This window comes from Enhydra lutris, unplaced genomic scaffold, assembly GCF_002288905.1.
Source record: "Enhydra lutris kenyoni isolate GAN:26980312 unplaced genomic scaffold, ASM228890v2 scaffoldscaffold56, whole genome shotgun sequence".
Classification (NCBI taxonomy): domain Eukaryota; kingdom Metazoa; phylum Chordata; class Mammalia; order Carnivora; family Mustelidae; genus Enhydra; species Enhydra lutris.
The window spans coordinates 8,983,295-8,999,571 of record NW_019154140.1 but is presented as its reverse complement, the minus strand read 5'-3'; the positions used below and the strand labels follow the sequence as shown (position 1 = coordinate 8,999,571).

Here is a 16,277-nt window from a genome sequence, read left to right as displayed (position 1 = left end):
AGACTAGCTAAGTTAGCATACACCAGAAAAGCCTAAAGTTAAATTAATGGCCACCACATTGTAAGGAAATATAAAAAATTAGGAAAAAACCTCGTCACACAGTTAAGAAATTATAAAAACCTTCAAAAGGAATACACTGTCCTCTTGCATTTTACCTTTTCTATAAAAACAAACAAAATGGTACTTTTAAAATAGGGTTAATATATCTGCCCAACACAAATATCAAGAGACTTATCCCCAGTGCTGTTTAATTGTGTCAAAGTAAAACCAGTGGACATTTAAGCCAAAAGACTAAATATTAAGGCCATAACTAATAAAGCTTAAAAAAAGCTTTAAAAAAGCGTTCAGTAACTTTTAAATACTATTTTCTGCACCAGCAGATGCAAATACTCCATCATTAAGCCTTTTGCAAAGCCAACCTGGTTATTTAAAAAGGAATGTAAAGCGATATTCAAACTACCTTAATTTTAGGAACCAAAAATAAATTAAAAATCAGCATGTCATTTGAGACCACATGCAAATCGAGCACATAAGATGACAACAATAAATCCTGATTACTGAAAGATCTTCTCTTCTTCCAAAATTCAAGTGAGTAAAATTTAGATGGATCAACTCTTTTGAATGCCAGTGTCTATACTTGCAAAAATGGAATCACTCAAGTAGAGACAGGCCCTAGATATCCTGAAAACCTCAATTATCAGGATAGAAAATGGAGACAGGTCTTGCATTATCTCCAAATACCTTCTCTATGAAGTGCTAAGTGATGAACTTGTGTGACTCTTATTCTCTTCATGCAATAAGAACTATGACAGAAAACCACCATAGTATACACTCATCATTTGTATCTACTTTTAGCCTCCAACAACCCAAGGAAACGGTAAAGTCATAAGGATGAAGAGAAAAATTTGACATTTAAATTCCTCCCTCTACAGAACCAAATAAATAGCTGAACTACAGTAAGCGCCCAACCTGCATCAGTTACAGAGAACTGCTGGAAAAAAATCCAAACAGTTTCACACAACTCACAGGCATCATTTTGATACGAACCTTAAATCTGCTGTAATAAAATAAATGCTAGATACATACTGTGAAAAAAAATATATTACACACACACACACACACACACACACACACACACACACACACACACTCTCTCTTCCCTATACATCCCACCAAACTGGGAACTATTAACTGTAATGAGGCAAATTAAGTTAAAAACACTATGTATTTTATAAGAAATTTTAAAATGATCATGTCTTCAAATTTCTACTTCCAATAACATTTTGGGTAAAAAGGCAAGAACACAGTTGCTTTCTTCAAAAAGAAGACTCTCTTCTTCTGTTTCAATTAGAACATTTAGTTTTTAGAAGTTGGGTGGACTAACAGTAAGTCACACAAGCATACAAGTAATACAAGCCTATTTCTGTGACATTGTAAAAAAGTAATGTTTCATTTTTAAGTGCAATAATTAAGTTTATAATCCTTACCAAGTGATTTTTTATAAAATGTTTATTCTCTTAAATCCAATGCATTCACAGAGTGTTAACACTTCAAATGTTTATCATTTCCACCAACTGCAGCATTATCTAAGTAAACCAAAATAAGCACTTTTATCATAGATGTAGTCAATGATTATTAATACTTTTTTTTTTAAAAGGACCTAAACTTCCCCCAAATTTCAGCACAGGTAGTTTTATTGTATGTTTCATCTAGTAGATGATTTTTAAAAATAGTGTGTAGAAATGAATAGTTTCAAACTGCTTAAATATATTATACCATGTTATCAATCCACCAAATCAAAAGCAATTGCCAAGCTGAATAAGTTACAAAGAAATGATAATCCTGGCTTGTACAGAAATGTGCAGTGTTTAGTTACCTACTAATACAAATCTCCAAAGCTTAACTTAGAGTTGGAAGATGAGTTTCACAGTAATGTAATTTTAACCTCCATTTACATTCATTTTAATATATTACTAAGATGTTTACTCTATGTCACAATGGTGCTTTCCAGTGTTCACAATTTACAGTTTCAATTTGTACATATGTAATTCACTAACATAAGGGACAGTTATGACTATTACAAACTATCCCTAAAAAGAAAACAAAACCCCACTTTACATGGAACTCTGAAAATAGTATGACTTAAAACAGATTAATGCAAAATGGTTTTTAATATTTTAGCCATTTTCTAAACACCAGCATGTAAACTTGCCTACTTAATATGACAGCTACAACTTTATTCACTGAGAAAGTATGTACTATTAATTTTCTTCAACTATCTTTCTCACTTTAAGTCAAAAAATACCATGACTTGCTGGTTCTGTTTCTGTGAATTCCAGACTGTTTTTTTGTTTTTTGTTTTTTTGTTTTTTGGGAGAAAAGGAAGATGATAAAATACATTGTAAACAGAAAAAAGTCACCCCCAAATTAAGCCTTTAATATATATATATATATTTTTTACTTCTACACTACTTAACACTTTAAGAAATCAGTTACAATGTTTCATCTTTAACACGAACACAAATAAATTACTGTAGGGTCAGTCTGACCTACCATTCTGGGATCTAAAGTTCTAAATACATGAACAGAAGAGTAAACTACTTCAATGTTCAATCAGAGATTAGAACAGTTATATGATTTGACTAAACTGTCAAGGCAATTAGAAACATACAATTCTGTAAGATGTTGGTTATTTTGCTTTTGGGGGTGGGTAGTCAAAGAATAGAGAATGACAATGAAGTAACAAAAAAACCTGTCTCCTATTTTAGGGGTGGGGTGGGGCAGGAAATCACAAAGCAGTTTAAACCTCTGAAGTCCATTTGACCTATCCACTCAGACCTAAAACAAATTTTTGATTTTTTGAATAACCCCCTTTCTTTCCTTGAGTATCAAACTGATTGATAGTCACATCTCTAAGTACAATCAGAGCTTAACAGCTTGTTGAATGAAATATTAAGGTCAAAAAGACAGACTGAATTTCAAAATGGAAAAAAAAAATCTACTCAAGTATTACATTCAGTTTTCAAATCATTTACTAACATGACAACAGATTTGGCTTCAATCACTCTTGCACACACTCACACAACAGGCATCCTAGCCACTGATCTGCTTTGCAACACAAGGCCATATAGGCAGAGATGGCATTCTCCAAGCCAAACTTTAAATAGATTAAAAAAAGTAATTTCTAATTTTACAGAAATGTTTCTTCAAAAAATATTTTCTCTCACTCCCTCATCTCCTGTACTGAAGGATGTGTAATATGTTTTTTTTTTTCAAGCTAAATCTGAACCCTCAAAATTGATTCTAGGCAGAAGATCTCTGCAAATTAAAATCAAAAACAAAAATAGAAAAATTATATTTTTATATATGTATACATATATATATATATTTATACTGATTGGAATCCTCCAGCATTTTAAAATCACTTTAGAGATGAATTTTGGGATTCTACTGCTCACAACTCCAAAATCCATAATGATTTAAGGACAGACACTTTTCTCCTGTTTCCTTCCTGGCTACCCCCTCCCCTCCAGAACAGTTCAATATAGCCACGGCTCAAGTTTAATGGGAAGAGAGAGAAGTTTTTGAATAGTTTTTTTTGTTTGTTTCTTTACTTTGGTGATCTGGGTGGCACATATTGCTCTTTGCCATTACGTCGAGTCACTCCCTGAGGTATAGCCCTATGGCCAAACTGGCGTCTCTGTTCCCTGATTTTTCCAGCTGCTCCCCTGGGAATGGTATTGCCTCGGAAGCTAGAATACTCCTTACTAGCCCTTGCTTCTGGCTTCTCATGTGATTTCTCAATGGACTTCTCAGGAGCTCCATTCTCTTCATTTTTGGTGGGAGAGGCTACATTGGAGCGAAGTTCTCGCAGTGGCTGCACAAGAACTGGAGATGGCTCTTTAGGGGGCTTCTGGCACACTTCAGCATAACTTAGCTTTCGGGGTTCCTTTGAAGTGAAGATAAAAAAAATTTATGGTACATTCTTTAAATAAAGTACAAAAAGGATAGTGTGATCCACAAGAAAATCAGTAAGCTATCTTCTAGAAAAGGGAAATAGGCATTCTCATATACACTATTATTAAAGTGTATTATAGTAATCTTAAACATTTTTTTTTTGGCTGAAATAATAAAAAGCCTTGGCAATTTATATATGATACAATAATGTCACCTGAGGAATTTATCTAAAAATGCTCATGTCAGCATTGCTTATGGTGATGAAAAAACTGCAAACAACCTAAATGTGTAACAAGGAAGGACAGACTAAGTAAATAATGTACATTCATCTGATGAAATAAAATGATTCTATTCTCTCTTCCATGGCTACAAAGAACCTTGAGATGGATTTCACAAGACTCTCAACAGAGCAGCTGGGAACAAATAATATATTAATAGAAGACTATTTAAAAGTTTTAATTACCTCATGTGGAAAAAAAGGACAACAGGGGCCTTATGCGAATGGAATCAAGCAAGTGAAAAGTATTTAGCACTGGTCTTAGCATATAGCAGGCATTCAGTAATCGGTAGCTGCCATTGTACTATTATTAAATAAGAAAATAAAATGTCCTTAACCTAGAAAAAAGGAACTATACCAAAATGCAATTAGTTATATTAATGAATGAAAAGATTATTAAATGTTGTGTTTTTGCCCTTTTTTTATTTCCCTAATTATAAAAATGATTTCTGCTAACTGATTAACAGAAGTAGCCCTAAGACTTGTTAAACATTATTAAAAAAGGAATTTCAAAGGAGCTCAGAGCCTCTTTAGCCCAAAAATAATATCTCATCATAACTTGAGTAAGAAAGAAGTTTCACTTAACTAGAACGTGATCAGAAAAAAAAGCCATTAATGGGGCACCTGGGTGGCTCTATCAGTTAAGCAGCTGCCTTTGGCTCGGGTTATGATTGCAGGGTCCTGTGATCGAGCACTGCATTGGGCTCCCTCCTCAGTGGAGAGCCTGCTTCTCCCTCTCCCCCTGCCTACTGCTCTGCCTACTTGTACTCTCTATCTCTCTGTCAAATAAATAAATAAAATCTTTAAAAAAAAAAAAAGGCCATTAAAAAAAACAAAACAAAACAGAACAGAAATGGGGGCAACCTGGGTGGCTCAGGTCACGACCCAGAGTTGTGGGATGGAGTGCTGCATGGGGTTTCCTACTCAGCTGAAGCAGGGAGCCTGCTTCTCCCTCTCCCCAACTCATACTCTTTCTTGCTCAAATAAATAAAATCTTAAAACAACAACAACAACAAAAACCCAGAATGAATAGTTACTTCTTCACTATCTCAACATGGCTAAAACTTCCCATTTCTTCACAGTGACTTTAAACTTCCTGAGTTTCATTTGAGGCCGGCAGCCTCAATTTGGGCTATTTCCAAATGATTCTGCTCTATAAAGACTTATGTGAAAACAAAACAAAAAACAAACCACTTATTATTTAGCCAATTACCCCCCCCCCACATATTAAATTCATCAAGTTACCTGTAGGGCCACAGCTACAGGTGCATTTATGTTACTATTACATGGTGAAGTACTATTTGTCCTTGATGGCTTTGCAGTACTTGGGGAAGAAACTGGTATAGTTGTCTGGTTGAGAACATCCTTCTGAACAGTGGAATCCTCTACTGGATCCTTTTCTTGCTGAGTTGTGCTAAGGAAAAGAGAGCTTGACATTAGACTTAGTACAGCACAAACAAAGAGCTGAAAAAATAATCAGAAGAGAAAGTAATCTTTTTTTTTTTTTTTAAAGATTTTATTTATTTGACACAGAGAGAAAGAGTGAGAAGCAGGCTCCCTGCTGAGCAGAGAGCCCCATGCGGGGCTCGATCCCAGGACCCTGAGATCATGACCTGAGCCAAAGGCATAGGCTTACCCCACTGAGCCACCCAGGCGCCCTGAGAAAGTAATCTTAATGTAGAAGATCTTCTATACTGAAACTGTACCTTAATGCAGGAAGCTCAGCTGTACATGGAGGACTGGTACTCATACTGAGTTGCTGGGCAGAGGTGCAGTTTGTCTGTTCAGCCTCTGCTGAAACTGGGCAACTAACTCTCAAGTCTTCATTATCCTTAAAGTAAAAACATATTTCAAAATTAACTCATATAGACACTTCTCCAAAGAAGATGTCCAAATGGGCCAATAAACGCTTGTAAAGATGTTTAACCATCATCAGTCATTAGGGAAATGCAAATTCAAACCACAATGAGAAATCACTTTGCACTCATTAGGGTGACTATAACTAATAAGGAACCAATGTTTGTGATGATATAGAGACATCAGAACTCTCATACACTGAAAGCGGTAATGCAAAATGGTGCATTTTGGAAAATAGTCTGGTAGTTCTTCAAAAAGTTAAACAGTTACCATATGACCCAACAGTATATACCCAAGAGAAGATATGTCTACACACAGATGTTCATAGTAGCATTATTCATAGTAGCCAAAAAACGGTGAACAACCTCAACAGTCATCAACTGGTGAACAGATAAACAAAATGTGGTATATCATATAATGGAATGTTACTGTGCAATAAAAGGAACGAAGTACTGGTACACACTACCATAATGGATGAACCTTGAGAACATCATGGTAAGTGAGCCAGTCACAAAAAGACAAATACTACATGATTCCACTTATGCAAGTTACCCAGAGTACTCACATTTATATAGATAAAATAGAATGGTGGCTGCCAGTGGCTGAGGGAAGAGGTAATGGGTAATGGGAGTCACCGTGTAATGGGTATAACATTTTACTTATTATTTTTTTTTAAAGAATTTTTATTTATTTATTTGACAGAGAGAGACACAGCAAGAGAGGGAACACGAGCAGGGAGAATGAGTGAGGGAGAAGCAGGCTGCCCACCGAGCGGGGATCCCAATGTGGGGCTCGATCCCAGGACCCCAGGATCATGACCCGAGCCGAAGGCAGACGCTTAATGACTGAGCCACCCAGGTGCCCTGAGTTTATTATTATTTTTTAAAGATCTTGTGTTTTAAGGAATCTCTACACCCAATGTGGGGCCTGAACTCACAACCCAGAGACCAAGAGTTGCATGCTCTACCAAATGAGCTAGCCAGGTGTGCCCTACTGCATTTTATATTTACAAGATAAAAAGTTCTGGAGATTAGATGTACAACATTGTGAATGTATTTAGCACAACAGAATTGTACACACTGAACAATGTTTAAGATAGTAAATTTTTTAGAAGGGGCAGAGGGAGAGAATCTCAAGCAGACACCACAGTGTTTTACCACCCTGAGGGATTAGGACAAAAGCTGAAATCAAGAGTTGGATGCTTAATTGACTAAACCACCCAGGCACCCTTTAAGTTGGTATATTTTATATTACATGCAATTTACCATACTTAAAAAAAATATTTTTATTTATTTCAGATAGAGCAAGAGAGAGAGCTTAAGGTTGGGGGTGGGGTAGAGTGGCACAGAGGAGAAGGAGAAGCAGGCTTACCACTAAGCAGGGAGTCCAATGCGGGGCTTGATCCCAGGACCCCAGGATCATAACCTGAGCTGAAGGCAGATGCTTAACTGACTGAGCCACCCAGGCGTCCCTTAACACAATTTTAAAAAGTAAACAAACAGGGGGGCCTGGGTGGCTCAGTCAGTTAAGCATCTGCCTCTGGCTCAGGTCATGATCTCAGGGTCCTGGGATCGAGCCCCGCATCGGGCTCCCGGCTCCATGGGGAGTCTGCTTCCTCCTCTTTCTCTCTCTCTGCCTGCTTCTCTGCCTACTTGTGATCTGTCAAATAAATAAATAAAATCTTAAAAAAAAAATAAAAAAATAAAAAAATAAAAAGTAAACAAACAAACAAACAAACAAAAAACCAAAAAAACAAAACCAACAATAGCAAAGGATGCCTGAGTAGCTCAGTCGGTTAAGCATTTGCCTTGGCTTGTGTCATGACCCCAGAATCCTGGGATAGAGTCCCGCACCGAGATCCTTGCTCAGTAGGAGGCTGCTTTTCCCTCTGTCCCTCCTCCCCCTTGCTCACGCTCTCTCTAACACACACACCCATTAAAAAAACAAAAACTAATAGCAAGCCCTGGATATTAAAATCAATTGATGAAATACAAATTTCACTAAGTTTGTTTTTTATTTAAAAGATTTTATTTATTTGACAGAGATCCCAAGTAGGCAGAGAGGTAGGCAGAGAGAAAGAGAGGGGGAAGCAGGCTCCCCACTGAGCAGATCGCCCGATGTGGGGCTCGATATCCCAGGACCCTGGGATCACGACCTGAGCTGAAGGCAGAGGCTTTAATCCACTGAGCCACCCAGGTGGCCCCCCGCCGCCTTTTCTTTTCTTTTTTTTTAAGATTTTATTTGAGAGAGAGAGTGAGCGAGCATGAGTGGCGGAGGAGAGGGGTGCAGATGGGCAAAAGGAGAGGGCGAGGTAGATGTCCCACTGAGCAGGGAGCTTAATCCCAGGACCCCAGGATCATGACCTGAGCTGAAGGCAGACATTTAACCAACTGAGCCTCCCAAGCACCCCCAAATTTCAGTAGGTTTAAAGGTAACATTCAGAAAAACTTTGTGGAATTATAGACAAGTATAAAAATAAAAATTAGGAAGGCCAGAACAAAATCAGAGGTTCAACCTACAAGGTGCCATATCAAATATCAAATTAAGAGTTCAAGGAAGGGGGCACCTGGGTGGCTCAGTGGGTTGAGCTTCTGCCTTTGGCTCAGGTCATGATCTCAGGGTCATGGGATAGAGTCCTGCATCGGCCTCTCTGCTCAGTGGGGAGCCTGCTTCCCCCTCACTCTCTGTCTGCCTCTCTGCCTACTTGTGATCTGTCAAATAAATTAAAAAACAAACAAACAAAAAAACCCCATAAGAGTTTAAGGAAGGGCAGTGAAGAATTTAAAGTGAAGAATTTATCAAAGAGATAATATAGGAAAATTTTCTAGCATGTAAGGACGAGTTTCCAGACTGAAAAGGTCTACCAAGTATCCAGTGCAATGAATTAATAAAGAGCCATAGCAAGATACACCTTCATGACATTTCACAGAATACCAGGGATAAATAAAGATCCTACAAGCCTTCAGAGAGGGGGGAAAAAGAGGTCATAGAAGGATCAGAATGAGAGGTTTCTAAAAAGGATCTCTGGAAGCCAGATTGTTTCCTAAGCAAGATATAAAAAAGAACAAATCATGAAAGAAGGACTGATAAATAGGACCATACTAAAATAAGAACTTGTTTTCACTCACAAATACTAAACACTGAAAACAAACCATAATTAGTAATATACATCATTTACAAAGGATTAGTATCCAAAATAAATTTAAAAATTCCATGAATCTGTAAGATAAGTGATAACCCAACAGAAAAAAAAGGTGTCAAATACTTGACACTTTTCAAAGAGAAACGCAAATGGCCAATACAACATGAAAAGGTAAGTTGACCTCAACTGTAATTAAATTTTAGATGCCCTATCCCTTAGCAATTCCACTATGTATATACCTAAAAACAAGGTGTATGTGTAGTTTGAACATACACAGCAGAACTGCTAATAATGTCAAAAAAAAACCCCAAAACAAAAAAAACCCAACACAACAGCTCAAGTGCCCATCAACAGTAAAATAAGGATATTCTTTCTTTCTTTTTTTATATATTTGACAGACAGAGATCACAAGTAGGCAGAGAAGCCAGCAGAGAGAGAGAGAGGGAAGCAGGCTCTCAGATAAGCAGAGATCCTGATGTGGGGCTCGATCCCAGGACCCTGGGATCATGACCTGAGCCGAAGGCAGAGGCTTAACCCACTGAGCCTCCCAGGCGCCCCCAAATAAGGATGTTCTTACAAAAGAATACACAGTGTAAAATGAACTACTTGTATCAACACCGATGAATTTCACACAATACATAATGAAAGAAATAAGAGAATACATATTTCATTTATGTTGTATTCAAGAACAAGCACACTGAACAGTATACTCTCTATATTAGGGGTTGACAAACCAAGGCCTGCTGGCCAAATCCAGCCTCTGAGTTTTGTTGCTATGGCCTATGTGCTAAGAGTGGTTTTTAAGTTTTTAGCATGTGGCCCACAAGCCTAAAATATTCACGTTCCAGACCTATTTTAAAGAAAAAGTTTCCCAAGCCGGAATGGTAAAATTATAAAGAAAAGCAAGAAAATTATTATTGCCAAGTCAGGATGTTTCCTCTGACGGGGAGGAAGGGAAGAAATAGGAGGAATTGTAAAAAGGAAGGGGAGACACATGGCATTGTTCAGATATTTGTGATGTTTACTGTCCACAACCGTGAGTTGAGATCACAAGGGGAGATACACTTTATTATTCTTCTTTAAAAATGTATGTACGTGTGAATCACAATACACCAAATGGGAGAAGCCATCAACTGTAAAACGCACCATTATTTTATGTATTACTAAGAAAAAACACTGCCACTTAAACAAGGGTAATGTTTAATCACAGATTTTCGAAGGTGGAAAAAATGTCTATCTTAAGGTTGATGAAATTAACTACAATATTGCACAATTTTGTAAACGGGAAGACAAAGAAATACTTTCAAAATTCCATGGGAAAATGATTTCTATTGCAGATCTCTACAGAAATAAGCTATTGATCCAATGTGAAAACAAAAACATTTTTGGAATGCAAGATCTCAAGAAATTTATACTAAAAACCACTAATTCAGGAAGCTCAGGAAGATGTGACCTACCATAAAAAAGGAAAGTAAAACAAGAGTAAGAAAGAGAGAGGATTCAACAAAAGAAAGTAAGGAAAATTCTCAGGTTGATGGTAAAGTCAAGTCCCAGCTACACAACTGTGCAGCAAGCCACTGAGAGCGCAAGGAGAAATAATGGCAGTATACTGTGAGGTTCAGTTCGGGCGGGGGGTGGGGGGAGTAGTATCAAGATGTGACTTACAAATGATGGCATATCCTAATCTAACTGGCAATACTTTTTACCTTTTTTTAAAGGCTTTATTTATTTGAGAGAAAGAGAGAGAGAGAGAACGAGGAAGGAGGAGTGGCACAGAGACAAGTAGACTCCCTGTCTGAGCAGGGAGCCTGACATGGGAGAGGGCGGTGCAGCTGGATCCCAGGATCCTGAGATCATGACCTGAGCTGAAGGCTTAACCAAATGAACCATCCAGGCACCCCTGCTTTTTTTTTTGTTTTACTTATTTTTTTTTTTTTAAAGATTTTATTTATTTATTTCAGAGAGAAAGTGAGAGAGAGCATGAGAGGGGAGAAGGTCAGAGGGAGAATCAGGCTCTCGGTGGAGCCGGGAGCCCACTGTGGGATTCGATCCCAGGACTCTGGGATCATGACCTGAGCTGAAGGCAGTTGCTTAACCAACTGCACCACCCAGGCACCCAGCCCTGCTTTTTACTTTCTTAATGATACTAAATCAATAGGGAACCTTATAATGGATGGTATCCTAGAAACAATGGAGTAAAATATACAGGAAGGGTAAGAAAAGTATGCTAGCTTAAGAGAGCTAAATCCTTAGGTTCTAAATGGAAAGTTAATAGACAACGTTGAAACTTGTAAAGTCAAGAAATAAAGTATACTGTGAGCATGCAACTCGATCTCGGGATTGTGAGTTCAAGCCCTACATTGGGTGCAGAGATTACTTAAAAAAAAAAGAAAAAAGGGGGCACCTGGGTGGCTCAGTGGGTTGAGGCCTCTGCCTTCGGCTCAGGTCATGATCCCAGGTCCTGGGATCGAGCCCCACATCGGGCTCTCTGCTCAGCGGGGAGCCTGCTTCCTCCTCTCTCTCTGCCTGCTTCTCTGCCTACTTGTGATCTCTGTCAAATAAATAAATAAAATCTTAAAAAAAAAAAGAAAAAAAAGGGAAAGGGAAAGGAAAAGAAAAAGAAATAGTAGATAACCATTTAATTAGAAATAGTGGGGAAAACAAGAGAAAAGGCTAGTCAAAATGGCTGCACAGGACTACTATTTTTCACTATGAGCCTAATTAATTGTACCATGTGTATGTCCTATAAAATTAAAATAAGAATTGAATTAAGAAAAAAAGGGAAGAAAATGAGAAAAATATGTTGGGTGTAAAGACAGTACAGGAAGAGGTCTACACTCAAAAATATTTTAGGAGGGGGACCTATCCTAAAAGTTGATTTCCTATGTCTTTGATATCAACTCTCCATTACTTGAAAGCCTGAATTTTACCAAACTTGGAATTCATTTACATCACTAATTATAGGCTTAAGCGCAAACAACACTTTCCACCAGTTTGCATTAATTGGTTCTACCAAGATGAGTTGCCTGTTACCAAAGACCTGCAAAAGTGAAGAAACACTTTATTTTTTTGAACTGGTTTAATTTTTATTTATTTTATTTTTAATTAACATATAATGTATTATTTGTTTCAAGGGTACAGGTCTGTGATTCATCAGTCTTACACAACACCCAGTGCTTTACTGGCCTGTGTAGCTTCATCATAAATCTTTTTATAATACTCAAAGTAAGCTAACAATCCCATGAATAAAAAGCATGATAGAAATACATATTAAGTGCAAATAAAATTTCAAGTAATAACTGCAAACAAAGGCTAGCTATGGTCCCACAAGTAAAAGATGGATGCCTCAGTATTTACCTTTTCTTTGTAGACACCTTTAACAACATCAGACATCCTACTCTCCAAAACAAGTTCACCTGGAGTTCTCGATGAACTTCCAGGTAAAGGAGGAAAATTTGAGGCTAGTAAGTCAAACTTTGGTGTTGGAGCCTTTGCTTCAGCTGATGAAGACGGGGGTCTCTAAAAGACACAAATCATAAAACAGATCATAAGCCAATCTCATTCCCTAATCCTGTACCACAGAAGCTGAGAGCTGTAAGGAAACAAACAAAACTAACTCTATCCTAATGCACAGAATTGTTTGTTCTCCTATAAATTCCTGGCTTCTCCTCTCAGTTGAGCTTTTATTTATTTATTTTTAATCAATCCTACTTACCTTTCATCAACTGCCTCTTTTTTTTTTTTTTTTGAAAACTGTGACACACTCCTTTAGCCTGCTAACCAAACCGCCTATTTGTTTTCTAAGTTGTTATTCCCTTTCCAGAACAAAAATAAAAACCCTTGTGTGACCTAAATTTGCCATCAGCTTTTCTCCTTCCATATAGTCTCACAAGAATATCTTTCCTTGAAAAATCTCCTGATCTGCCTCTGTTCACCATTCTATTCCCTGACAAGCCTCTCACTTGTACTTCCTCTGCTCTGCAGTCACCACTAAAACTGCACTGACCAGTCACCAATGCCTTCCACAATGCAATTATCTGACAGACTTTTTTTTACCCCAACCTCATACAGAACCTGGCACAGTAAACATTCTTTCCTTTGGGAGCTCATTCCTCCCTTAGCTTCTGTGATACCCCTTTTTTTTTTTTTTTAAGATTTTATTTATTTATTTGACAGAGATTACAAGTAGGCAGAGAGGCAGGCAGAGAGAGGAGGAAGCAGGCTCCCCGCTGAGCAGAGAGCCCGATGTGGGGCTTGATCCCAGCACCCTGGGATCATGACCTGAGCCGAAGGCAGAGGCTTTAACCCACTGAGCCACCCAAGCGCCCCTCTGTGATACCTCTTTATCTTGATTTTCAGATCTCATAATCAGGTGCTTGTGGCTCTCTACCTACACCCTTTGACAGTTTCAGTTTTTATGTGGTTACTACTCTTTTCACTTCCATACTCTCCCTATGTGATGGCCACTATTCATGCCTTCAACTACTACCCTATATGCAAACAACCTTTACAACTATCTTTTTCACTTTTGGTGACTTTCTGCCTACACACCATTGGAAATTTGCCAAAACTCACTGAATTTTACACTTTCAATACTGTCAGCCCAGACCTTTACCTGAAACCTAGACATCCATTTGCCTATCAGCACTCTCTACTCAGATTTTGCTTGGATACAGCAAACAACAGACTAAGTAATCTTATTCTTCAGCTCAAAGCTACTTTGTTGCCAAAGTTCCATTCTTGACCACTTTATTTAAATCACTTACTTTACAGAGTCCCTTGAATGATTTCATCTACTTTTATGATTTCAATTACTTTCTATAAGCTTACAAATACTAAATTTTATCTCTAGCTAAAATCTCCTTCCTGTACAAAAGCACTTCCACTCTGCCTTTCCTACTGGAAAGCATGCTTGTCTCCTTTTTCTTCACTCCTTCAGTCCTCAATCCTCAATGTATTTTCAACATACTATGCGGACTTCAAAACTAATCTCATCTCTCCTCAATTGTTAAAGGCCACTTGGGGATTCATGTGGTCTGCTGCAATGGTATCCTAAAAAAGTTGTTGCCATGTCATGGGGGCCCCTGGTACAGAAAGCTATAAATGAAAAACAATACTATTTTAAAAGACTCACAGTTTGCCCTAAGGACCATTCTGTGTGTTACAATGCAATATGTTTTCTTCTTTGAAAATGCTTATCTTTTCACTACTTATATATGTAGCCTACATGCTATATGTATACTAATATGTATACATAATTCACTACTTAGAATGTAAAAACAAGTATTATACTATAATTTATGATTTATCTGTAAATTCTAGGCAGGGTTTTTTTGAGACCTCTGTGGGTTCCTTCATCATTCTGATTTCTCAATTCCTTTTGTTTTCAGTTAAGAGATGGCAAACATTCACCATGAACAAACCACAAAAAAAAACCAAAACATGATTAATTTGAAGCTAGATAAGTCAAAATTCAAATAAAAACATATTTAGAACTATAAAAGTTTTTTATCTATAAGCAGTTTTATAAGATTAGTGGATAGAAGAATAAATAGTAGGTAGAAAATTGTCTCCACCAACTAACAATAAACAGTTTAAGTTTCCCACACCATCCAGAGAGCTTTGTAAATGAACGATAAGCTTTATCAGCTTGGCAAAAAGTCCTATATTTATAGGGCTATTGATAAATAGGAACTTTTGTTCAATGTCTGACAGAGTGTAAATTGGCACAACCCCTATAGAAAGCTGTGGGCTGGTAGCAACTTACTGAATTATGACCCAGAAATCCCATTCTAGGGATTCTCCTTCAGGTATTATTAAATACATAGGAAATGATGGTTGTATGAAGTTATTATAGCACTGTTTGTAAGACTGAAAGTATTTAAATGTCCATTAATAATGTAATAAACTTTTCATTGAATATTTTCATTTTTAAATTTTTAAACCATGTGACTATATCAGGTATTCAAGTAATTTTTAAAAAACACAAGAAGGGGCGCCTGGGTGGCTTAGTGGGTTAGGCCTCTGCCTTTGGCTCAGATCATGATCTCAGGGTCCTGGGATCAAGCCCCGCATGGGGCTCTCTGCTCAGCAGGGAGCCTGCTTCCCCCCCGCCCCCGCTTCCCCCTCTCTCTCTGCCTGCCCCTCTGCCTACTTGTGATCTCTCTCTGTCAAATTAAAAAATAAATAAATAAATAAAATAAAAAACACAAGAAACAGGGGTGCCTGGGTGGCTCAGTGGGTTAATCCTCTGCCTTCTGCTCAGGCCCTGATCCCAGGGTCCTGGGATCGAGCCCCACATCAGGCTCTCTGCTCAGCAGGAAGCCTGCTTCCCTGTCTCTCTCTGCCTGCCTCTCTGCCTACTTGTGACCTCTCTCTGTGTCAAATAAATAAATACAATCTTAAAAAATAAAAATAAAAACACAAGAAACATAGATCAAATCCCTAACTATACATGTGCTTTAAGGGTGGGGAATGGTGGTAGTAGTAGTGGATATTTTAGGGTCAAAGCACAGGTTCTATTTATCTTTGCCTAATACTATAATCAGTAAGACAAAACCCCGGAAAGACCAACCATAAGCCAATGCCATACTAAATCACAAAAGAAAAAAAAATAAATAGATGTAATAAAGGTAAAAAATACTTACCTGGACTCTCTCATCTTCTCGTCGTCTTCGACCTCTGAAAAGAGTTCTCCTTTTAACAATGATAAAAAAGTTGGGGATGATGGGAGGGACAACTCATAAGTTTCTTCAAATATATAATACACTCTATCAATGATGGGTGAATTTCTAGTTTAGCTAACTATACTCTCTATATCTTCACTATTAAGAGATGAATATATATTCTTCTGAAGGGATCCTAAACTAATCTACCAAAAACTTCATCTGTTACCATCATCACCATTAAGTAAGTTGGGCCCACTTTTACTAAGTAGCGCTTCTTCACACCAGAAGTATATCAAGGTTTTTTGTTTCATTTCGGCAGAGTAGGCGGTAAGGTATAACCCCATTTCCCCAGCTACGAGTTGTAAGAAATTAAACT

The 16,277-nt window shown here is 37.6% G+C and overlaps 1 protein-coding gene across 2 annotated transcripts in view; it reads right to left on the bottom strand.

Annotated features, from left to right (window-relative positions):
- Window positions 1–3,262: 3,262 nt before the first annotated feature.
- The window catches only part of LOC111157832 (La ribonucleoprotein domain family member 4), an 85,422-nt gene continuing 72,407 nt past the window's right edge, over window positions 3,263–16,277 (bottom strand). The window contains exons 12-16 of one of the 2 annotated variants that reach the window (XM_022519506.1): window positions 15,881–15,929; window positions 12,591–12,752; window positions 5,941–6,065; window positions 5,480–5,648; window positions 3,263–3,949 (exon numbers count right to left, since the gene is read on the bottom strand). In XM_022519506.1, coding sequence (XP_022375214.1) covers window positions 3,611–3,949; window positions 5,480–5,648; window positions 5,941–6,065; window positions 12,591–12,752; window positions 15,881–15,929 — 844 coding nt within the window. In that variant the 3' untranslated portion in view covers window positions 3,263–3,610. The remainder of the gene's footprint in view (window positions 3,950–5,479; window positions 5,649–5,940; window positions 6,066–12,590; window positions 12,753–15,880; window positions 15,930–16,277) is intronic. The other variant, XM_022519507.1, reaches the window with a different exon arrangement.